Genomic DNA, 25,812 nt, shown 5'->3' on the forward strand with positions numbered 1-25,812 from the left:
TAACAAGATGATACATTATTTTAATTGCATGATTTATCAAAACAACAGCTATTAACATACAAAGTACCATTCAGTTCAACTGCAGGTATAGGCAGTGACAGTATCTAATTCTTAGAAGAATCACTTACTCTCACAGTCTGTCCAGACACATTAATCTAAGGACATTTTTATAAATAGCAAACATGATTTTCACATTGCAGCTTTCTCAAGCATATATACAGGTGTGTGGTCTTGTTGATGGGTTGCTTCCACAAGCTCTTTCCGTTCTGATGCATTCATCCTCTTGATATTAGTAGAGATATTTATTTCTGCAGAGTTTTTCTTTTGTTACCCACCATTCGCAGTATTTGTGCATTGGTATCACTCTTTTACACTTCTGAAACAAAGTTTAAATTGGAGTATATCTCTACAGTACAATTCCTTGTGTCTTCTGGTAAATTCCACCATGGTCAGAGAGTTTAAGTTGTAATCGTCAGTCCAGCTCTACTATTGGGCTTCGGTGTAACACACCCTCTTTACAGCTTTCTGTGTTAACCCTTGGCTTCAAGTCCTGGTGATGTAATGAGGGTGGGGTGTACTGGCAATCAGTACATTTCCTTATCATTATTTACAGCCATTGAGAACTATGCTGTTACTAATCCAAGTCTGACATACCTTTTCTGAAATGTTCACAGTGCAGTATTTTTGTGGGCTGACAAAAGTTTTCTCATATCATTAAAAATAAACATTTTTATAAAAATATAATACTTTAAATGTTTACATTGACAAAAACAGAGTATCCTGTGCCACATGCACTATACAGTAGTAAGCACAAAATCCCACAGAACAAAACATTACAAACGTCCTGCCCAGAATAACTATTCATCCAGGTGAAATGGCCAGAACTTTCAATTGCTTTTTTTTCCCCTGTAAAATATGTTTTGCTTTACACAAAGCATGTGCTAATGAAAAACTGGACTCCCAGAAAGTTTTATTGCCTCCGATTGTGGGGTGGGAAGCTGCCACCTAAGAAAGAGGCTAATATTTCTAGTCCATCGATCCTTTCTTTGCCCTACATGAGCCATGATTGGAACTGATGAACCTTTTAGTCAGATGCATTCTGCTTTAAAAACATGCTGAGTTACACCTTTAAAAACACTTACCACAAATCACTTGTTTTATTTTCAGAGTCGTTGTAAAAAGAAATACAGACAAACCATCTATATGTCTACAATCGTAAGAACAGTATCATTCTCAGTTGATTTTTAAATGACAACTAAATATTTCATTATGACTAAGCTATTTTATGAGGACCTTCTTAATGTCATCTATGTACAATATGTAAATATCCCTATTAATTTATAAACACATTTGTGTCCTGCCATTTTGAAATGTTGACTGTGTTGCCTATGGATATTTCCCCATTAAAAGGAATGTATACAAAAATTTAAAAGGGAATGTTTGCCGAATGGGCAAAAGGCAACATCAGTAATAAAACATGTTAGTGACCATCCAACACATGAAAGTTCTTTGAAACACTTTAATTCTAAATGAGTGTCTTGGTACTGGGGCCATGTCTGTCCTGAACTTTATCACTTCTTCTGAATTTTATGTGATCAAGAAGCCCTCAAAATTCATTGCTTCCATTCCTCATATGAAATAATGTAGGATCCTGATTTTTAAAAACTTCCCAACCTAGAATTCAGGCTTTGGCCTCCATGCACAGGAGCATCATCACAGCTGTAGGGTTGCTGTTGGTCACTGGCCTGCGGGACAGAGCTTCTGGCTCTGGTGCTCTGTCAGCTAAGAAATTCCTTAGAATCCATTCATTTTAAATAGCAATATAAGGTCCTATAATAGTGCAATCTTGGCAAAAGCAAAAAATATCTGGTGGCCTTTCAATGGCCAGGCAGTGAAAAAAAAACCAAAACAACAACACTGAACAAAATGTAGACTGCTGTTTGGAAAGTTCTATGATGTTTCTCAGAAGGGGGCTGGTGAGGTATCCATCCATCATGTGTCCCCCTCGCCATCAATGTTATCTTGTGATGACAACAGAGAAGGGTATGGAGCAACACATTTGACATTCACATAAGTAGCGTTCACATGGACATAGTGCTCCCCAATGAAAGTAGAGAATATCGCTGATATCCTGGAGACCAGTTCAGAAAAAGATGGGCGCAGTTCAGCTTTAGGGTGCCAGCATTTTAGCATCACTTCATATCTGTTTCAAATAGGAAGAAATGCTATGAGAGACATCAAGAAGGCATGCATTTCTGTAAAAGTAAAGAATACAGGAATGACAGAAGATTCTGTTGAAAGTCCTACTTACAAGGGATCTGGGCAGTATTCGGGCTGTAAGAGTCTTCTGCCTTGCAATAAGTAAACTGTTATATCAAAGGTGTTGACATCAGGATAAGGTGGAGCCCCTCTTGTCATCAGTTCCCAGAGGAGCACACCAAAGGACCACTAGTCAAACAATGGAAGGGATAATCCAGGTGAGAACTGTGACCGCACGAACATGAAAGGTGACCAGAAGGTCTTGATAACTAAATTTGGCTTAGTATATTCAAGACTATTGCTCTTTGGGGCAAAAACTTCCTTAAAGGTAATACACATTTTATGATTTCTTTATACCAGAATTGGATAAGGTTTAGATTACAAATAAGTATAAAGTTTTTAAAAAGAATATCTGAAGTCCACATGAGGATTAAGATTTCATCTATAGTTAGTACAGTATGATTTTCAGGTTTTCTCTTACAGGGTCAAAGCACTGGTCAAAGCATTCACATGTTTCATCCTCTTTTCCAATAGTTTCACTATAATTTTATATTATTCATAAAAGAAGAAGATAGAGGAAACTTTCCAAAGTTTAAATTTTTTTGACTTCTGAATGAATATAAATACTTTTTAAGAAACGTAACTATTAACAAACAAAAAATACCCCAACGAAACAAGAAAGAAATGTAACCACATCTAAACATTAATGTTAAAAGGCAAAATCTAAGGCAGTGTAAGTACAAGTCCATATTAAAAATCAGAAGTGATAAAACTTCTAGGCAAGAAGGTTCTCTGTTGAAAACTAATTTCAATAAAATAAATGTAATTTAAAAACGTTAAAGTACAAGATTGATACAAAACAGCTGTATCAGTACTTTGCAGGAATATTGTAGGGACACAGAGAGGTTAAGTGACTTGCTAGAAATCCCCCCAATAAATGTGAATTCACACTGGGATAAACATTTAAGAGTTCTTGACTCTTGGTCCGATATGTCATTTGCAAATATCTTTTCCCATTCCGTTGGTTGCCTTTTAGTTTTGTTGGTTGTTTCCTTTGCTGTGCAGAAGCTTTTTATCTTCATAGACTCTTGGGTCTTGGTTGGTCTACTAAACTGCACTAAATATGCAATTTCTTGATTTAAAGCACTCTACTCAGAATATACTAGGTCATACATATTATCTCTCCCTGGATGTGTGCCAAGGTGAGAATGACACAAAGAGAGTAATTGGGCATGTGCGGTTCACCCCTGGCCAAGGACCCAGGAAATCAGTGCTTCCTTAGAAACACATCTAGGTCACTGACGGACTAAAAAGTATGTGGGGGGGTGGGGGGGGGGGAGAAACGAGGCTCTGGGAACAAGGAGGCTTGGAGGGAAAGGGGAATCCAGACCTGATAGGTAGAGTGGGAAAACTTAACACTGAGAAGCAGCGTAGCTTGTACCATTCAGTGAGGAGAGTAAAGCAGACTGAAGCATGTGCCCAAGTGCAGGAGCCCTTTAAGGACATTGACTGCCTTGATCCAAATAGAGAACACAGTCTTTCCCAGGTGGGAACTAGATAACTTTGCTGTCCTGTGCAGCCTTTCAAAATCGAAGTATCCAAAGCCTGAGTCACTTATGAGTCACTTCTGACAACTTCACTGTGTTAACCTTTAAGTTCCAAAATACGCATTAAAGTTTAAATCAATTTAACAAGTATCTACTGACCCTTGGTGTACAAGTAGGTTACTTTCCAAGTTAGTGGATGGGCCTACGGCTGATTTAACGGGGTTAAAGAGTTACGACACAACTGACTATCACACAGGACAGTAAGGCAGAATAACTAATACAGAACAAAAATAGAAAAGATGTACAAATGCTGTGAAAAGTCAATAAGATAACAGTAGGGTACTGAGAAAGGCTTCAGGGAGAAAGCGACAGTAAAGCAGGTCTTGAAGAACGGGAGCATTTGTGTTCCAGGTGCACAGAAGGTGAGGGCGGAGGAGTGTTCTGGATGGAGGCAATGGGCCCAGAGGTGACAGTACTTGTGTGTTTTTCTGAACTACATAAGGACAATAGGTCACTCTGCTTGATGTATGGAGTAGATGAGGGAGACAAGGGATAGATAGGGTAAAAATGAGACCATGTTGTGGGGGTTTTTGAGTGCTGAAAGTGGGTTACGCTGAAAGGGACAGGACATGCAGCTGAGCTCCAGCATGCTGCATCTGTAAACACTATGCTTTAGACAAATAGGAGGAGCTGGTTCACATAAGGAGACCAGATAGGGGGGTTTCTGAACAGAATGTCTGGTGGGGGTGCTGCTATATCTTGGCAACCCAGAACCCGATGAGACTGAACTCCCAAATTAAGGTGGTGGGAAAGAGTAGATGCCATATAGTAAGCCCGGAACAGACTTCAGGCCCTTTTTAAAAAAGATTATTTTATTTAATCCTTTAAACAACCCTGTAATGTAACTGGCTTTGTAGATACTAAAGTATCTACAAAAGGTGAGGAAGCCAAAGTTTTGAGAGGCTGATTACTTGTCTGTAATCAAGTCTCCTAACCCATAGCATAGGCTATAGGTTTGTCTGAAGGCAAATTCACAAAAAAAGGGGGCACAGTTGGGTACATTTCTGAGGAATTATAGGACTTGGGCAACGACTGGGTATCAGAGGAGGGTTGGAAGACTCACTGGACAGGAGAGGTCAGGGGGAGGCAGCTTCTGGGAAAACCATAGTACCACCTGCATTTCAAACCCCCAGGAACAGTTTGGAACTGACAGGATGGTGGGGAAAGGGGTCTTGAAGGAGAATGAGGCAGAACTAGAAGAGGGAGGCTGGGGGAGATGGTAGGAGTGGGAGGAAGAGAGAGAAAGAAAGAGAAAGCGAGAAGAGGAGGGAGAGAAAGAGAAGGAGAGATAGGTGCACGATGCCCGTGCATTAGGAATGATGGAAAGAAGTTAGTTTTAGTTTCAAGACAGGAGAGCTCTGCCATTCTTTCAGTTACTGTGTGCACGTAGCCTGATTATCTGAGCACGAGCAGGGAGGTCCTCTGAATAATCTCTGCCTCACTTTTCAAAGGTGAAGATCAAAGCAATTAGTAGACATGAAAGACTATTAGAGCCATAAAAAGTGATGGAAAGTGACACTAAGGCAAGCAAGGAATGGAGACAGCCTGGGCATTCAGGAGTGGGTAAATAGACATACACCACAATTTGCAAAAAAACCACAACTGATTAAAAAGTGGATATATTCATAAAATTTTATAAACTGGTAAATGGGTAAAATTTTCAATAAAATGTAAAACTTGTGCTCTTTGAAAGATACCAGTAAACAAATGAAAAGGCAAGCCACAGACTAGAAAAATATATTCACAAAAACTTGTGTCTGATAACATGTACCTGTAATCCAGAATATATAAAGAACTCTTACCAACTCAATAATAAATAAACTAACCAATTAAAAAACCCAAAACTCTAAAACTTAAAAGAAAATGGGCAAAGGATTTGAGCACATACTTCACAAAGGAGATAGAAGGATGGCAAATAAGCACATGAAAAGATGCTTATCATCATTAGTCATCTGGGAAATACAAATGGAAAAGGTAATGACACACCACTACAGACTACGAGAATGGCTAAAAATCCCAAACTGACAATGCCAAGTGCAGGTGAGGATGCTGAACAATCAGAACTCTTACATATTACTGCTAGGAACATGAAATGATACATGAACTGTGGAAAACAGTTGGTAGTTTCTCATGAAGTCAAATATATACTTGTTTTACAACCCAGTAATCCTACTTCTAGATATTAATTCAAAATAAATATAAACCTTTATACACAAAACAATTAAACAAATGTTTAGTAGTTGCAGCTATGTGTAATCAATTGCCTAAAACTGGAAAGAATCTAAAGTCCTCCAAATTGGTGAATGGATAAACAAAATGTGGAACATCCGTACAATGGAATTCCACTCAGAAATAGAAAGGAATGAATTACTCTGCTATAAAAAAAAGTATGGTTTCCTCAAAAAATTAAACATAGAACTACCATAAGATCCAGCAATCCCACTTCTGGGTATATATTCAAAGGAAATGAAATCAGTATCTGGAGATACTTCCACATCCATGTTCAGAGCAACATTATTCACAATAGTCAAGAGATGGAAGCAACCTAAGAATGCCCATCAACAGACGAATAAAGAAAATGTGGTATATATATATAATGGAATATTATTTAGCCTTAAAAAAATCCTATTGCATGCTACAATATCAATGGATCTTGAGGACATTATGCTAAGTGAAATAAGTTAGTCATAAAAGACAAATACTATATGACTCCACTTATATGAGGTAGCTAAAGTAGTCAGGTAGTTGAGTTCTTAGAAACAGATAGTAAAATGGTGGTTTCCAGAAAGGCTGTGGGAGGGGGAAATGGGGAGTTATTCAATGGATATAGAGTTTCAGTTTTGCAAGAAGAAGAAGTTCTACAGATTGATTGCACAACAATGTGTATGTAGTTAGTTAACCACTACTGTACCATACACTTAAAATAGTTGAGATGGTCATTTTTCTCTTATGGTTTTTTTTTTTTTTAAACCACAATTAAAAAAAAGGGAGACCATCTAGATACATTGCTACATACTACATGGGTAACTCTCAAATGTGTTACGCTAAGTGAAACGAGACAGGCTCAAAGGCTATTTACTGTATGATTTACTGTATACGACATTCTAGAAAAGGTAAAACTGTAGAGACAGACAATAGACCAGTGCTTTCCAGGTCCTTGGGATAGGGTAGGGTTTGACTACAAAGAGGCACAAGGACATTTTCCTGGATGATGGAACTGCTCTATATCCTAGTTGCAATAGTGATGGTCATACAACTGTATGCATCCTTCAAAACTTGAAGAACTGTACATTAAAAAGGGTAAAGAGTTGATATATTGCATAATGGTGATACAGAAATAAAGAAGAGAGGAATTGACAGTTGGCAGGAAAGAACTGGACTTTGAACATGGTGACTTTGTGATGCTGATGAAAACATCCAGGAAGAGAGGTTCAAAGGTAGTTGTTGATGGGAATGGTTGAAATTATTGAGGGAGGCTGGCACCTTATAAAGACCCCTCCTCCCCCAAAATCCTGAGTGACAGTTGCATGTGGGATGTGAGAGAAGGAAGAGAGCTGTTAAGGCTAAAGCAAACATAACAAAGAAGCAAGAGGAACCAGATGATGCAGTGTCCCAAAAACCAAAGGAGGAGGAAATTTTGAGAAGAAAGGAGTGGTGGACAATGTTAAGGTCTGAAGTAGGGTGAAAAAGTTAACTGGTTGAACAACTGAGAAGTCAATACTGACTTTAATGGAAGCACCTGTACTAAGTGTGGCACACTGTACAATACTGGGTATGAGAAGTTACAAATATAGTGACACTTCTAGTTTGTTTGAATGGGCTTCAAGAGAATTCAGATTTTAGCTGAACTCCATCTGGTCATTTGTGACAAAGTGGACATTTCTACTACCACGCAAGGTTTTGCTTGTAGGTCTCTACATAAAAGCTTATCACATACTTTTGGAAATGTTCCATGTCAACATTCAAAAGATTGTCCTGTCTTGCAAATTAAAGTTAATGCAAATTTATCCAGGTAATCAATAACCATTTGTCAAAGCAGCACTGCATTTGGATTACTCAGGCTCACCCTTATGTAGTACAATACAGTATCTTCCAATGAGAAGGAAAGAGATAGCACTTCATATACAGAAGCCTATATAAATCTATAGTCAAGAACCTGAGTGACAGTTGGTATGTGATAAATGGTGGCCTCTGTGCTGTGTGTGTGCGTGCGTGTAGGTTAGTAATGTGTGTGTGGTTGTCTAAAAGCTCAGAATCACAGTTCTTGCCTTGAACATTCAAAATTTCATCAGGTTCTTTTTGTTTTGTTTTAAAAACTTCACTAGCTATAACATATATCATAAACTTTGCCAGTTTCAAGTGGACAGCACATGATGTTTAGTAAATATTTTGATAGTGTACTTATCTCCACGATTCAGTTTTTAGATCAATTCCAACACCCTAGAAAGTTGCCCATGCCTGTTTGTAGTTAATCTTTGCTCCCACCCTCAGTCCCAGGCAACCACTGATCTGTTTTTTTTTTTTTTTCCTCTTTAGTTTTGCCTCTTTCTAAAAATTTCATATAAATTGAATTGTTCAACATATCACCTTTGGAGTCTGCCTTCTTTCACTGGACATAGTATTTTTGAGGTTTATCCACGTTGTAGCATGGATTAGCATAGTGCTGAATGGTATTATTCCATTGTATAGAAATACCATGTTTTGCTTACCCTTTACCAGTTGATGGACATTAGGATTGCTCCTGGTTTTTTCCTATTGTGAATAAATACTATTGTGAACATTCATGTACAAGTATTTGTGTAGGCATATGTTTCCATGTGCTTATGAACTAGCTATTCATATATCTCTTTGGTATATGGTCTATTCAAATCTTTTGCCTATTTTAAAAACTGAGTTGTCTTATTGAGCTATATGAGTTGGTCTGGTTCTTAATGGCAGACTAACAGTTAAGTCTGGATGAAATGTATACTCTTTGAGGACAGGTTAATTCTTCCTACCTTATGCCTTCACCTGCCACCATCACTAACATGGTTCCAGCCTACCTCTTTAGCACTCACTTCTTTCATCTTTTTCAGAATCTTTCAGCACCATAATCTCAGGCATTACACTTTAGCATATACCATCACGTCCTCTTATTAATCTTATCTACCCCAAAGTCCCATCCCTCCACCATGCCTTGTAACACATTTACTGAAAACAAACTCCCAGTCACTCTCAACTTAGTCTTTAATGTCTCCCCCACTTCCTCAGGAACTGAAACTGCTTTCACTTGAAGACCACAATGTCTTTGAAATCTGTTGACTCACAGGAGGGAGGGTAGATGACTTGTTGCTTCCCAATGCCACACTCAGATCCCTGTCCCCTGTCATCTTTCAATAGCTGCCAACCCTTTTTCTTTTGAAGTCTATGCCCTCCATTAATTTTATTTTTTTGCCTACCTCATTTACTGATATCACCAGTTTACATTTTTTCGCTTTTCAGTTTTATCTCCAAGGACTGAAAATTAATCTTTCTCTACCTCTATGCATCACAGTCCTCCTGACTTACTATGTGCAGATAGAGTAAGTATACTCTATTCCATTCAACAGCCACTTGAGACCTCCAAATCATTCAAGTTACTCGGTTTTCAAGACCATTTTTGTGCACTGAGTAGCAGTGGACCCTGCTGACCGTATCCTATTTCTTTTTGAAACTTTCTCTTCCTCTGGCCTCTTCTCTCTTGGGTCTCCTACCTCTCTGCTTTTCCCCCTCATTTCCTATGTGTAGTTTCTCCGGAGTAATTGTTTTTGGACTCTAAAAGGCTTATTTCCAGCCTTGACTTCTGCTATGGACTGAACTGTGGGCCCCCTACCCCCACTCAAATGTTGAAACTCTAACTCCCAGTGTGATGGTATTAGGAGGTGGGGCCCTCATGATGGGATTAGTGCCCTTATGGGAGGAGACACCAGGGAGCTTATTCTGGCTCTGTCTCCCACACAAGGACACAGTGAGAAGGTAGCTATGTGCAAGTCAGGAACCTGACCACACTGGCACCCTGATCTCACGCTTCCAGCCTCTAGAACTGGGAGAAATAAATGCCTATTGTTTATGCCACCCAGTCTATGGTATTTTGCTATGGTGGCCCAAGTTGAATAAGATAACTAATGAGGTTGTACAAGCTGTAGATCCACATTTCCAATTGCCTGATGGACCTTTCTGCCTGGATGTCTTTTTTTTTTTTTTAATTATATGAAATTTATTGTCAAATTAGTTTCCATACAACACCCAGTGCTCATCCCAAAAGATGCCCTCTTCAATGTCCAGCACCTACCCTCCCCTTCTGCCTGGATGTCTTACTCCCACATCAAACTCAGTATGTTTAAGCCTTAACTTGTATTTTTTCTCTCCAACAAGTTTTTACTCTGTTGCTTCACATGTTACTGTACTAACATATAACTTTATTCATCTTTGACTTTTATCAATTTCTTGCTTAATATTGTTATTACCTCTCAGATGCCTTTTCTGCTCTCGCTTTTCTGTTCCACAATTTCTGTATTATTTTACGTTATACCTCTCACTTCATCTTCCTGCATCTACTCCTCTCAGAACATCTTACAGAATAAAGAAAGGCTGTAGTGTTTCTGATTACACTTTAAGGTTCCACATGGCCAGAGAATAAATTCCAGACTCCCTAGTTTGCTTTCCAAGAACCTCTATGATCTAGTATGAATATATTTTTCGCAATCTATCCTCAGAACTTCCCTCTGTGCCTTCCATTTTGGCCAAATCACCCACTCCTTACTGTTTCCTTAGAACTTTAAAGATGTATATACTTTCCTGCCCCTTTGCTTACCTGGATTGGTATTTATTTCATGGCCCATTCTATCTTCCTTTAAGGCCTGTACAAAAGCACCACCTCCTCCACCAGGTGGTAGGTAAGTGAGGAAAATGTGGCTGCCCAGGTGTCTCTCCCACCCTCAGCACTCAGGTGTATGCTTTTTGAAGCTTGTTCTATGAGAGGATGACCGTGGTAGATACAAAAGGGCATGTTTCTAGACTTTTTTTTTTTTAAAGTAGGTTCCCCGCCCAATGTGGGGTTTGAACTCAAGACCCGACACTGAGATTAAGTCTCATGTTCTACCAACTGAGCCAGCCAGGTGGCCAAGAAGGGCACATTTCTAGCTGGGTGCAGGAATAATGCCCTCACTGCCAGTTCTGCCGCAGTGATAGCTTTCAGATTTCTCCAGGTGGAATGCAGCTGTCCCAGAGCTATGAGTGGCCAGACTAATCCCAGTCTACTTTGTGTAACAGCTAGTGACAGTTATGCCTTCTCTGTTCTGTGGAGCCAAAGCTCCTGGAGGACAGGGTTTAGTTCTGATTCAGCTCTGGGCTCCCTAAGGACCTAGCATTGTACCGTACTAGGCAAATGTTTTTGATAAATGAATGAATTTGTGAGAACATATGATGGCTATCTGGTTTAGCAATCAAGCTCTGAAGAAACTGAAATTAGGGTGTTGAAGGTGTCCTTTTTTGAAAAAATTAAATAGCCATAAAACTATTAAAAATGTTGGATATGAAAGGAAAAGAGGAGACGGTCAGGGATGATGAGTACATTACCACATCTGACTTGGTGGTAAACTTCTGAGTTTGTAGACTTTCTAGAGCCATCCACTTCACTGGCAGCTTGGCGCCCGTTTTGTTGTGTACACTGTAGTATTCTTTATCATACATGTCTCTGGCCAGACCAAAATCAGCAACCTTGACAGTGAATTTTTCATCCAACCTATAGAAAGGACAAAAATCATTACTGGTGGCTGAAATACAGTAATTTACAGTGATGCTGAATATCTATAGGTCAAAACAAGGACTTGATATTTGAAATCCATAACTTCTGCAGGGTGGGCTTCATCTGGTCTCTACTAACACTAAATTACAATGGAATTCTTGAATAAAAATGCTTGACATTTACATTACAAATTCAACAGGCCAAGGAAAGAGATCGACGAATGATGTGGCATAAGAAAATCCCTTTCGCCTTAACAGTAAAGTTGGACCCCCCTCCTAGGTTTCCTTTGTTACTAAATCAAATATGCCAACTGACTATCCCAAGCAATTGTGTATCTTCACTTGTCAATTTATTAGTAATACTCAGTTTTATGAGGGATTATGATAGAGGACTGTTATTTTACCTTTTCTTTCTCAAATGGGCTAGGTTATTACATAAAATTCATGTATCTCACCACTGAGGTAATAGAGAAGTAGGACACAGTAAAGCATCTAACAAAAACAGCAAGGCTCAACAAAAATCAATTTCCGCTATCTGAGGCTATGTATCCTTTGTTTAAGCTGGCTTTTATGTTGTTACATTGACCAAAACCAAGGTAGGAAATTAATAGCACAGCTCTCTCATTCACACATACCATAAGTCATGAATCAGTGTTATGTGAGGGAAGAACTGAATCCATTACAAACTGTTGACTGTTGAATTATACAGCCCAGGCACCCAGACACAAATAAAGCTCTTTGTATATTCATTCCCCAATACCATTTTTGGTAGGGCTTCTGCAGACTGACTTCAAATCCAGTCTTGGGAAGTTGCAATATGTTGGTATTTGTGTTACCAGCCCTCTCCTTTTCACTGTAAAATGCTGAAGATCAAATTCTCCCTTCCAAACACTAATGCAGTGTGAAACCACAACATTGGGGGCTACTGGTGGGAAGGGAAAAGAAAAGCAAAAGCACACAACAGCTGTTTAAGACCCCCTCTGGAGAATTCCTTTTAAATTCTCCATTAGATAAAGCCTGAAAGCCCCGCCTACATCCCAGTGCTTACATATCGGAAATAAAGGACTTTTGCATAAGAAGAGAAAACATCCTCACTAGCCTTCAACAGTGGGAAACAGATTCCTCCTTGTCACTTAATTTGGACTGTGGGCACAGAGATTCTTATACTTACATACAGTTTCTAGCAGCCAAGTCTCTGTGTACAAACTTTTTGCTTGCAAGATATTTCATGCCTTTGGCTACTTGAAGACCAAAGCCAATAAGATCTTTTACAGTTGGGTTCTGCAATCAAAGAGAATTAAAAACACGTAAGCTAAGCATCTACTGATCTGTGAATTCTGAAATGTTTATAAGAATTATCTTGTTTCAAGCAATAACTCGTGCCTTGTTAATAATAGCAATCATGTATTAGATATCTATTATTTGAAAAGCACCAGGCTAGATGCTTATGTGAGTTTTGGCTAATCCTTATACACTTCTATAAGGCAGGTTCCGTTTTCCAGATGAGGAAATGGAAGTGTTTTAAAATTATTCTGGTATGGTGGGGCTAACAGAAGGAAGACCACTGCCACCGAAAAGATAGCTTGTTACTCACAATTCCCAAGAGGAGGGGGCACACCATGCCAAGCGAGGCCACAAAGGGAAGCAATGGGGTTGGTCTAGGAGGCAGAGGGAGCAACGGGAAAACATGGGCAAGAGCTTGTTTTGTGGTTCCCATGGGAAAGAATGGGTGACGCAGGGTAAGCGGATTTAGGATTGGGCTAGTTTGAATAATTTCAGCAGGTTCTGAAGTGTAGGGGCTGTCTTCAGTTGCCCGGTACCTGGCCTTGAAGTGATTACAGCAGGTGGACAGTGTCCCAGAGTGTGAGAATTCTTTAAAGGAGGTGATTGGGGTATGGGCTTTGGATTGGTTGGTTTGCTTATAAAAGGCCTGCTCTTTGAAGATGAGCCATTTACTATCTTGGGGCTAGTCCTGGAAAGGGCCATCACTCCAAGGTCAGCAAGGCACTAGAAGTCAGAGCATCATAAATACACAGTTAATCTAACATTTGTATTGAACCCCAGAGGACTCCAAATAGCCAAAGCAATCTTGAAAAAGAAAAGAAATTCTGGACTTCAGGGTATATTATAAAGCTATAATCATCAAGATATTACGGTACTGGCACAAAACCAGACACATATATCAATACAGAATAGAAAACTCAGAAATGGACCCACAAATAGTCAACTAATATTCCACAAAGTAGGAAAGAATATCCAATGGAAAAAAGACAATCTCTTTAACAAATGGTGTTGGGAAAACTGGACAGCAACATGCAAAAGAAAGAAAATGGACCACTTTCTCACACCATACATAAAAATAAATTCAAAATGGATGAAAGATCTAAATGTGAGGCAGGAAACCATCAAAATCATAGAAGAGAACATAGGCAGCAACCTCTTTGACATCAGCCATAGTAACTTCTTACTAGATACATCTCTGAAGGCAAGGGAAACAAATGCAAAAATGAACAATTCGGACTTCATCAAGATAAAAACCTTCTGCACAGTGAAGGGAACAACCAACAAAATTAAAAGGCAACCAATGGAATGGGAAAAGATACTTGCAAATGACACATCAGATAAAGAGTTAGTATCCAAAATCTATAAAGAACTTAATCAAATTCAACACCCAAAAAACAAATAATCCAATGAAGAAATGGGCAAAAGACATGAATAGACACTTCTCCAAAGAAGACATCCAGATGGCCAACCAACAAGTGAAGAAATGCTCAACATCACTCATCATCAGGGAAATACAAATCAAAACTACAATGAAATACCTCCTTACACCTGTCAAAATGGCTAAAATTAATAACACAGGAAACAACAGATGTTGGTGAGGATGCACAGAAAGGGGAACCCTCTTACATTTGGCAGGAATGCAAAATAGTGCAGCCACTCTGGCAAATGGTGTGGAGGTTCCTCAAAGAGCTAAAAATAGAACTATTTTACTACCCAGCAATTATACTACTAGGTTATTTACCCGAAGGATACAAAAATACTGATTTGAAGGGGCAAATGCATCCTGATGTTTATAGCATCATTATCAAAAATAACCGAATTATGGAAAGAGCCCAAGTGTCCAATACTGATGAATGAATAAAGAAGATGTGGTATATATGTACAATAAAATATAACTCAGCTATTAAAGAGAATGAAATCTTGCCATTTGCAACAACGTAGGTGGAGCTAGAGTATGTTAAGTTAAACAAGTCAGTTAGAAAAAGACAAATGCCATCTGATTTCAATCACGAGTGGAATTTAAGAAACAAAACAGATGAACATGGAGAGAAAAAAATGGGAGGCAAACTGAAGAGACTCAACTAGAGAACAAACTGAGAGTTGCTGGAGGGGAAGTGGGAGGGAGGATGGGTTCAACAGGTGATGGGCATTAAGGAGGGTACTTGTTGCAATGAGCATTGGGTGTTGTATGTAACTGAAGAATCACTAAATCCTACACCTGAAACGAATATTATACTATATGTTAACTAGAATTTGAATAAAAGGTTGAAACATAAAAAAATAAAGCAATACATGGTTAATATCAGCAGTTCAGAGAAAAATAAATCACCCAAAGCCACTCAGATGGTAAGTGGTACAGTTAGGATTTTAACCTAATCTGTTAGGCTCCAAAGCCCACACTGTAGTGATTATCAATCACATTAGAAGCCCTCCTACTGGTATAAAAGTAACAACCTGCAACTATAATGGCTTGGATCCACACAGAAAACAGGAGATCTCATTCTCCAGAAATTTCATCCACAAAATTGGGTGGACAGAGGAATTCCTTTAGTAACTAACTATAAAAACTATATCTGAGGGGCGCCTGGGTGGCTCAGTCAGTTAAGTGTCCAGATCTTGGTTTTGGCTTAGGTCATGATCTCACAATTTGTGAGTTTGAGCCCCGCATCAGGCTCTGTGCTGACAATCCCTTCTTGGGATTCTCCTTCTCTCTGCCTCCTGCCCTCAAAATAAATAAACTTAAAAAAACCACAAAAAACATATCTGAAATAGCACAGATAACATTGTGGCTGGTAGCCCTGCTGGTACTTGGCCTTCAGGAACAGGGTATCTCTTCTTCAGCAGCCACGTGGGGGTTGTGGGCTCAAGAGGCAGCTACTAGGGGCCCTGCAAGGAGGGCTGCAGCCCCCTTAATGCACACAACATGTGGAGAGGCCAGTTTCTTGTGTTTTAGGCTTCTTTTTAGAATGTATCTGTTAGTGGTTGTAATATAGTATCCTGGGACCATAAAAACAGGCCCTGGTACTGGATAATAGGAAATCTCTACCATGCTTGAATGCTGGGGGAATACTATTCTAGAGAAGCCAGCATGTCTAGTCAGATGAACTCACCAGGACAATGACAAGTTAAATTAGAAAAGTGGGATCTGTCGGGGCAGCTTTCACTTTGTAAGGTAAATTCACCTTATCTGCAAATATTCACAGCTAGGGAGTATTTCATTCTTTTGGTTGAACACAAAATATTTCTTTCCTATCCTAGAGCTTATTTCTTTTGAGAACCTGACCCCATGTGTCTTGTTTTTGATCAAGAGTAAAGTTACTCCATTTACTCCCAGAGGCCTGGATGCAGGAGCCAAGAAGAAGCCTGAGATCACCTGTGCCTTCAGTTCCGAGGACTCCTTCCACTTCCCTCCTGCCTGACCACTTACTTGCTCACCCTTTAGGCATAAATGTCACTAAGAAAACTCTCACTTGCAAGAACCTAAGAACCTCTTTTGTAATCCTGAGCTCATTCATCCAGCAAATATGACTGAAGGCCTATGTGCTGAACACACTTTAGGAGCTAAGTCTAAAGCAATAAACAAAATACACAGAAATCCCTACTGTCATGAGCTTGCATTCTAATGGTGTGTGTGTGCACATCCATATATACATGTGTTATATAGCTATTATGTATTTGCTTATTGTTCAGTGTAGCACTGTTCAATAGAAATACAATGCAAACCATACATACAATCATGTTCTAATAGTCACAATAAAAAAGTAGAAAGAAACAGGTAAAATTGGTTTTCATAATATATTTCTCAACTCAAGAAATATCATTTCAACATGTAATCGATATAAACAATTATGAGATATTTTACCTTTCTGTTTTTATACTAAATATTCAAAACCTGGGATTTACAGCACACTTACTAGCCACATTTTACATATGGCTCATGGCCACAGTAGCACACTGCTTAGGCCTACTGTATCAGATGATGGTAAGTATGATGGAGAAAAATAAAGCAGCGGATAGGAGACAACAGACAGGAGGCATGGGGGTGAGGTGGGTCAATTACTTAGGCCAGGAAAGCCTCATTTTGAAGATGACATTAGGGCAAAAAGCTGAAGCTGATGAGAAGTGACATGAGAAGCCACATATGTGGCTATCTTGGGGAAAGTGTTCCAGGCAGATGGAACAGCAAATACAAAGGTCCTGAATTAGGACAGTGGGTGAAGGTTGAAGAATACTAAGGGATTCATTTGTAATTAGTTCTTCTGTGTTTTTCCTTCTAGAGTTAAAATCCCATGTGGGCTGAGGCTCATTCTGCCTCTGTCTCTTGTGCTTTCTGTTTTTGGCAATTAGTAGGCACTCAAAAATAATTAATTGTGCCTATCAGAGGGATGGTAGATCAAGGCAGCTTGCAGGACAGGTAAGAATCATTGCCCCTGGGAAATCCTTCTAGGTACCATTATCTTCCCACCAGGATAGGGGATTTTGAGGTACAAGTGAATTAGCCTCTATATAGCTGCATTCAGCTATATAGCGTAAACATTTTACATGTGCTTCTTTGAAAGCTTTTAAAAATTTTCAAAACAGCAACATTTTGAAAAACTCGTTGGCTTATAGCTAGTTTACCAGTTAATAACCTTGGTAATATACTTACATGAGTCTCGTTTCTGATGAAATTTCGAAGATCTCCATGTTTCATATATGGGAGGACCACCAGTGGAGACCCCTCACTTCGAAGGCAGATTCCCAAGAGTGAGAGAACATTTGGATGACTAAAATCTTTCATGATGATTCCCTCAGTCAGAAACTGGGAAACTTCACCTATGTCAGTGATTCCTGAGAAATCCAGCAGTGGAGACATTAACTTCATTATGGACCAATAAATACTCGGTTGAGTTCAGATAGGGAGAGTTATGGAATGTAAAACCACAGGGCTAAATCCTGTCCTGACACCTCATCCTCAGACTGTTTTTTAATAATACGTTTGAATAAATGATGTCACCCTGCAGTGGGCCTTCAAGTCACCCCCAAACTCTAGCAATCAGTTTGTCTCATACAGAAAAAGGAAAGGGAAGCAGACCAATCTATTTCTGTGGTGACTGTCTAGGGCTGAGGTTGGCAAACTACTCTAAAGGGCCAGATAGTAAATATTTTTTCGCTTTGTGGGCCATATGGTCTCTGCTACAAATACTCAACTCTGCCATTGTAGTGCAAAAACAGCCGCAGACAATTATATATAAAAACAGTCACGGGGCCAGAGTTTTCTGATCCCTGGACTAGGAGCGTTTGAAGACCAATCGTTGTCATATGGTTTCTAAGTAGACTTTTTCTGGTGTAACAGTTTCTATTCATTTCCAGAGAGAGATCCTGAGGGTCCGACACTACTTGGCACTGATGAAAGGTTAATGACCTTTGATTTATTAATCTGACTAGTATCTGTGTCAGTGATGATATTCTTTTACAATGTAATGCATTCTGAGATGAGTCCATGTGGATAGAATAGAGATTAATGAACACCAGAGACAGAGAAAGATTTCTTGCTGTTAGGAATGTTCTGAGTACAATGAGCAGTGTGCTGTCTTGTGAGGCAGATATTATTGACAATCATACTTAATCCATTACAGTTTGTAGTTAGGTTTCATATAAACTGTCCCTTTAATTTAGGAATTTAGAAATATAGGTCAAAAAGGCAATCACACTGACTTGACATGTGAAACCTCTCGGCAAAGGTGAAGCCAGGAAAACTCTTAGTATGAGGGGTACATTGGGTTGTACAAGAGAGTAATTTATGCCTTCCTTGCGTCTCCAGGTCATCAATAATCTTAATGTCTAGAAGCTTCTTTGTCTCTTGAACAGAGTATACATTCCACTTAAAAACATTTTCTCAATAACATCTAAATTTTTTTTAAAATTCTAGCATTTAAAAGGGGGTAAGTATCACTTGTTTAGGAAGTTCATTTTTGTAGAATACCTCATGCAGATAAATGAGATATTGCCACACTTACAATTTTCTGCCAGCATATTTTTCTACTGTTGGTCTTATTTCATTTTTAAATCTTTTTAATGAAAGTTGTGGTTAAAAAATAATTATAATAATTCCTCTGGGTAAAATGAGTCATTATTACCGTATGTGCCAACATGCTTCCAATAGTTTCCGTAAAACAAATATTATAAGGCAAACACAGCTACATGACACTCAGTTAATCCAAGAACCTCACTGCTCCTATACTCTTATGTATGAGGGCTCTGAGAAATAATTTCTGAGGAAATATTTCAAAAAGAATTTAGACCAAACAAATTTTCAGGATTAGATCCCTAATTCCGGCAGGGGCTGATTTTTCCACAAGAGAAGGTCGAAATCAACATTTTATTATGAACTATTTAATAGTTAGCAAACCATGGAGGTGACTCCGCTGTTAAAGTATCACTTACTATTCAAGGATTTCACAGCACAGTGAATCTTCTTGTCATCGCTGTCCAATAAAGTCCCATGGTACACACACCCAAAATGTCCTACATGAAAGAGGGAATTTGGTTAGTGTTGTATTACTTGTAACTATGCAGCATCACTTGTGAAGCCCTTTGTGATCTTCATTTCCTTCTTTTTTCCACATGGCAAAAAAGTGCATTGTTTCTTACACTTTTAATTAATAGCACCACTACATGTGTCTGTTAAAACATGTAGATATAATGTACTTCACTCTAAGATACAAGCTATATGATTATTTAATACATGGTAAAAAAAAAAAAAGCTAGGTTCTATAACTCTTATTAAAAGCTAGTAAAGCAAAATATTCAACTACAGTGGAACCACTGAACAGAGGAGTAACATCTACCTCATAAAAGAAATGTATTGCTTTTAAGGATCAAATACTATCTTTTAAATATGAAAAGAAAGTTTTATCACATGAAGAAATGCAACAAAATCAGTTCCCTATATTCCAGTAAGCTAAACTGAAATAAAAATGTTACCATTAGGAATAAGATGAGCATTATAGAATAAAGATTTCCCCCATTAGTCACTGGTTAATACGTAATCCAGGTTGGCAGAAACTGAAAGGCAACTGCCCAAATGAAGCAAATTCACTCTGAGTCATTTCATCTAGTTCTCTCTGGGTTTAGCCACATCACTTTCCAATGGTAGCCTTTCATCCAGTGGCAGTAATTTTCCCCAGAGGTGCCAAACGTCTGATAGCTGTGGAAGGCCCTAATTAATTAATTCATCCACCCAGCCAAGATTCCCTGAGTTCCTAGTGTGTGAGTGTCAGGCATTAGCTTACCCTCTCGTAAAGTGAAGATGAATAAAATAAAACCTATGCTCTTGAGGGCTCAAATTCTACTGGGAAAATGTATAAATAAATAATAGTTAATATTTATAGAATCATTAATGGTTACTACTTCCTAAGAGAAATAATTGCTAGTTTAGCACCTTTACTAATAAAAATTAAAAATTCTAATTTTATAATGAATAGAAATAGAACGTAATTGGTGAGACCGCATACTCTAAAACTGGTGCAACTTCTGGAATTTATAGGCCAGTAATAGAACTAAATATTACTCTGATGTAAAACAGGGTTGCTGATAGTGAAGCTGCTGTTAGGAAGAGGGAGCACTCTAAGGACTAAAACCTGGAATGTGTGACAGAGGAAGGTATGGATGAGGTCACAGGAAAATGGGAAAGTCTTGTGTTCATGTAAGGCAAACTGTCCCATCAGCTTCTTCTGCATCATGCTGACAGATGCCTGCTACCTCTTGTCGCACGTATAGAATAAAAGGCCATTTAGTATCAACGGCATAGGTTTTTTAGGAAAAAACAGAAAAGCGCAGTTCGTTTCCTGGCTTCTGGTTGGTTTCTTTTCCTGCTAAATAATTCCTCAAACACTATGTATGCAAACTGTTATTGCTGCTTTGGCTGGCTTATTACAAATATTCATCATCTTTGTATAAAGAAATTGGAGTGCACTGTAGAGATGATATATGCTGCTTCAGATCAGGGTAATGCTATAAATTCAATCTTTTGATTCTGTCCAGCAGTGTACAAACTGCTATAAGCCAAGACTTCATAGAGCTAGTCACTGTTGTCTGGGCAAAGAAAGACTGGAGGAAGATATGAGTAAAAATATTGAAACTTAATGATTTTTATAAAGAAGTAAACAACACCTTCCAAGAAACTATACTGGCCATCATGATAATGGTAAGGAAAGGGTGTGATTTATTTTTCATATGTTTACAAGATTATCAAATTGCCTCCCTGCACAGGGGCAAATCCCCTTGGATATGATTTGTAGGGCTGTATTTCTGCAGAACAGAAATCAAGTGTACTTGTTATCACTGCTCTTTCAGTTGCTTTCACCATTGTCTAAGCTTCTAATCTGCAAAGGGAGAAGATAAAATGCTTACTGGAAAACTGTATTTAACAAAAAGCTGAGTGGAAATACTTACCTCTTCCTATGACTTCATTGAAATGCACAATCAGGCTACTTGGCCCAATCACTACGTGCTGGACTGCCTGGACCAGCTCTGGATTTAGAGCACTGAGGTCAATGTGGACAGTATTTTGCAGTAATGGACTGGATATATCAGAGTCCCCACTATTAAGCATGGGGGACAGGTCTGTCAGAGGATACTGTACTTGTCTGCACGATCCATTCTGAGATGAGTTAGGAAACTGGTCTGCAAGACAAAGCAAAATTACTAGAAAACAATAGCAAAACCTCACTTAGTGGAGACTACAACAAGGGCAGCAAATTCAATCAATAATGAATTCTGAATTTTATAATTTAAGGAATGGTAGTTTAGTTGTTGAATGAGGCTAGAAAGAGCCTTGACAAAGGAACTGATTTAATAAAAATGATAAGGTGGGAAAAGATACTGGCTTATATATACAAGAGTTATAAAACAATGTTTATAAATTTTCGTTTAAATAAACTAGACATTAACTTTGAAACCTTGTTTACCCTCTTCATTTCCTCTTTTTATATATAGCAAAAAGCCATGCTTGAGGTTAATTTTTTTATTTGCTATATATATATATATATATATATATATATATATTTTTTTTTTTTTTAATGTTTATTCTTGACAGAGAGATAGAGCATGAGCGGGCAAGGGGCAGAGAGAGAGAGGGAGACACAGAATCTGAAGCAGGCTCCAGGCTCTGAGTTGTCAGCACAGAGCCTGAAGCGGGGCTCAAACTCAAGAACCGCGAGATCATGACCTGAACCGAAGTTGGACACTTAACCAACACAACTATCCAGGTGCCCCATAATATGGTATATTCTTAAGATTGGGAAGCAGCAAAAGTAGTTTGCCTTTGACAGACTAGTGTTTATTAATGGGATTAATTAGTATTGCTAAACCTATATGGATTCCTGGCCAAGGGAAAATATAGTATGGTGACATTCTGTATATACATATACATATGATTAGAAATATATAATACTCAAATTTTTGGAATTGAAGTCTTTTCACATTAGTGGCAAATTCTCTCCTATGTGGTGATGGCAGCAGATTTAATGTGATTGCTGTTCACAGAAGGCTAGAAACGGGTTAGTATGCCATCCCCACTGCTTAGTTGAGGGCACTTGGAAAGGAATCAGCATTCCTTCTTTGTTGATCTTTACAACCAAAGCTCTGTAAGAGTCTCAGTCAAGGTCCCCCACTGTAAGGTGAAGCTTTTTTTAAATAAGAGCTGTGTACTAACAGCTCACTGAGAATCTTGTAGGGCTGAGAATATAATTTCTTAATGAGAAACAGGGCAGAGAAGCCACCAGTTAGTTACTTTGCCCTTTCCACTGGGAATTCAAACCTGTCAAGGAAAGGGCATCATATCTACAACTGATGTGAAGATAAACTAGGCAGGGCACTGAAATATATTAGCATATAACATGGGGAGATGGGAGACGGCTTGGGAGGGTCCCTGTTGGCACTAAAATATAATATAGCTTGTCTGCAAATGACCAGGAAAATTAGAACTTGAGAGAGGGGCATAAAAAGAAAGTTGATGGTACTCTGACTATTCCTAACCCTGTTTAAGCATTTGTAGTATTTTCCATAATGCAGTTAGGTTAATTATCAATTTGGCTAAAACAGTAAATCTCCATAGTGGTTCTACAAAAGCTGTGGGGGCCACCTATAGCTATAGTGACTGGCTGGAAATAAGACAGATGCAGCCTTAAAGAAAGGATGCAGAACATCAGGTGAGTACCTGGAATGTTGGATGGGTGAGGGAAGAAGGGAGCCTACTTGGGTGCCTGGTTTCTTTAATCCTAGAGTCAGCTTCTCCAAAACTTCCCCAAGGGGTAATGCAAACAAGCCTCTCTGAGCTCAGTTCCTTCACCTTCACTTCTCAAACCTTTGCATCTGGAGATCAGAGTTCTAAATTCTCAAGGGTGCAGAGACTGGGGGAAATCCTTGGTAAGATACAGGAAAAAAGTCCTCTGGTATAGAAAACCTCTGGTTTTTGAGCAATAGAAATTGTTCAAAAACCAATTTAAACCATCAATGTGTGATTCTGCTGTAATGCCACCGAGAATTCTAGGTCTGCATGAAAGACTGATGAGGAGGCTGTCTCCACTAGATATATATAGAAAAGCTGTGTAGCTGCCTATTCATTAGGTGCTGGCTGTGCATTTCCTCATTCTTCTTTCTGGATGAACTTCTTTTGTCTATTTTACTTTTTCACATCTTGAAGGTTCAGGTTCAATTTTAGAAAGAGGATGAAAGACAAGCCTTTTGGTAATGATGAAAGAGGTTGAAGGAAGATTAAACACGTTTTTTTTTAATTACTTGTGAATTTTAATGATCTCAGATTAGAGCTATTAAGTATGAATATAAAATACTAATAGATATAAATTTCAAAGATATAAACTGGGTTTTATTTGTTCATGTTGTTAAGGGCATGGATTTTCAAAGGCAAATGGAGTCATGTAGGCAAAGAATATTTGTATGTATCTCTACAGAATTAGTATAAGCTTCAAAAAATAAGAGGCAATGAGTGTTAAAAAAGTTAAAATCTTAAGTGTCTCAGTGCTCTTGTACTTGTTTTGATGAGCAATTTCTAGTTTTCCAGTATCCTCAATCATCTGTGACTCATTTTATTTGTCCAATGGTAAATATTCAACCAGGGAAGTGCTGTACTTGACTCACGTCCTGTAACTTCTAAAGATAATGAGGCAGATACAATACAGACATTTTGCTTTTACCAGATTTTAAATAAGACAATGTGAAATTCTCCAGTTAACCCTACCATTATTAGGTCTAGTGTTTTGCAAAGCAGATGGTGCTAACCACTCCTTTTTAAATAGCATAATTGCAGGTTTTTATTGGATAAGACTCAGAATATACCCAAGTCCTGGAATGCTGGTGGGTAAAAGGCTGTGTACTAATAGCTCACTGAGAATCCTTTAAAGGAATCTTTAAAGGAATATGAGAGGTATAATTTAAATGTTTGAGGATTAAGAGGTAAAAAAAATGCATCGGTGCCCACTTACATAAACAAAAGTTTGTATCTTAACTCTTCCTGGGTTGTTAAAGAAAGCTTCACAATTTCTTCTCATTGAACTCTGATAAAGAACTTACCTTTGCTCAAATGATTTTAAAATTAACCTTTTTGTGAGAAGAAAGTTTAAAGACTCAAACTCTAATGTAATATATAAGTGAGTCCATTTAAAAATAAGAGTCATATAATTCTATGTCAAATTAAACTTAATTCTCTGGCCAAAGAAGATGTAAATGCTTCTTTTTTTTTTAATAAAAATATAAAGGGAAAAGCAAAAATAAACAACAATGCCACAACCCACTGAGGTATACGTATAGGTATTTCTTAGAATGATAAACTGAAATATACCTTCTGGAAAAGTAGCTCGGTAGTCTACAGATTCATTTGAAACCATTTCTGTAGTTGGGCTTACACTTCGGGCACTTACAAGCCTATCCAAATGAGGAGTGTGTACTCTTGCATCATAGCGAACTAATTCACTGCCCAGATCTTAAAACAGAGAGAGAGAAAGAGCTTGTTAAAGATTTGGCTATCATGGGTCCCAGTAGACCTTGACCCAGTGACCAGAACTCATGGGTTTTGTGGATTGCACGTACGACAACACACATGAATCTACGGCAATTTTAAACTGTAATGACTGTATACTTCAGGTAACCTCTTAAAGAAAATAGGAATAACAACAAAAATGCACCTTTAATTTGCTTTCTCTTTTTCAGCCACAGGAAAACCCCAAGTAATAGTAAGAGTATTATTGATATTGAGATAACACCAACAATCAATCCTGTGAAATTCTGATCTGGTTGAACTATTACTTTTCCAAGGATGGTTGAAGAAACTGCTTGCTTCCACTAAAAATGACAAATACAGAAAAGTCAGAATTTAGTAATGACAAATACAAAATATACTACACAGGTTGACTCACAGTCTCCTTGGACCCAAAGCACCACCTGGTTATTAGTGTTCTACAAGTGGCATAATTACCTTCAGAGCAATAAGATATTCCTCAATTCTGTTTTAGATAATAATTCTGTTCAAATAATTAGGGGCTACTGATTCCTAAAGTACTTATATGATGCTTAGCTGTTTACACTTATAACTAGATATTAGGGATAAAAAAATAAATAAAAAAAGAGTTTGATCTTGAGGAACTGAATTCCAGAAAGGGAAACAAATACATAGGTAAGTGATAATATAATGTGAAATATACCCTGGAAATATGAATAAACAGTAAGAAACAGAGACAACAGGACACTGATTCTGTCCTGATGGGTTGGGTAGAGGGCAGAGAAGACTCTCCTTAAGACATAAATAATCATATGGGATAATAAAGTTGTATAAATTTTTATTTCAGTTTTGATACCCTGAAGAAACCTTTGAGGATCCTTCTGGCTCTAACATGGTATG

The 25,812-nt window shown here is 38.3% G+C and overlaps 1 protein-coding gene across 4 annotated transcripts in view; it reads right to left on the reverse strand.

The window, feature by feature from the left end:
- The window catches only part of MET (MET proto-oncogene, receptor tyrosine kinase), a 111,732-nt gene continuing 85,920 nt past the window's right edge, over nucleotides 1–25,812 (reverse strand). For all 4 annotated transcript variants that reach the window (XM_053218178.1, XM_015067333.3, XM_053218176.1 and 1 more), the window contains 9 exons: nucleotides 25,100–25,256; nucleotides 24,757–24,897; nucleotides 21,351–21,581; nucleotides 19,341–19,421; nucleotides 17,563–17,744; nucleotides 12,802–12,911; nucleotides 11,463–11,628; nucleotides 2,312–2,448; nucleotides 1–2,203 (listed from right to left, as the gene is read on the reverse strand). In XM_053218178.1, coding sequence (XP_053074153.1) covers nucleotides 1,993–2,203; nucleotides 2,312–2,448; nucleotides 11,463–11,628; nucleotides 12,802–12,911; nucleotides 17,563–17,744; nucleotides 19,341–19,421; nucleotides 21,351–21,581; nucleotides 24,757–24,897; nucleotides 25,100–25,256 — 1,416 coding nt within the window. In that variant the 3' untranslated portion in view covers nucleotides 1–1,992. The remainder of the gene's footprint in view (nucleotides 2,204–2,311; nucleotides 2,449–11,462; nucleotides 11,629–12,801; nucleotides 12,912–17,562; nucleotides 17,745–19,340; nucleotides 19,422–21,350; nucleotides 21,582–24,756; nucleotides 24,898–25,099; nucleotides 25,257–25,812) is intronic.

The sequence above is a fragment of the Acinonyx jubatus genome, chromosome A2 (genome assembly GCF_027475565.1).
Source record: "Acinonyx jubatus isolate Ajub_Pintada_27869175 chromosome A2, VMU_Ajub_asm_v1.0, whole genome shotgun sequence".
NCBI lineage: Eukaryota > Metazoa > Chordata > Mammalia > Carnivora > Felidae > Acinonyx > Acinonyx jubatus.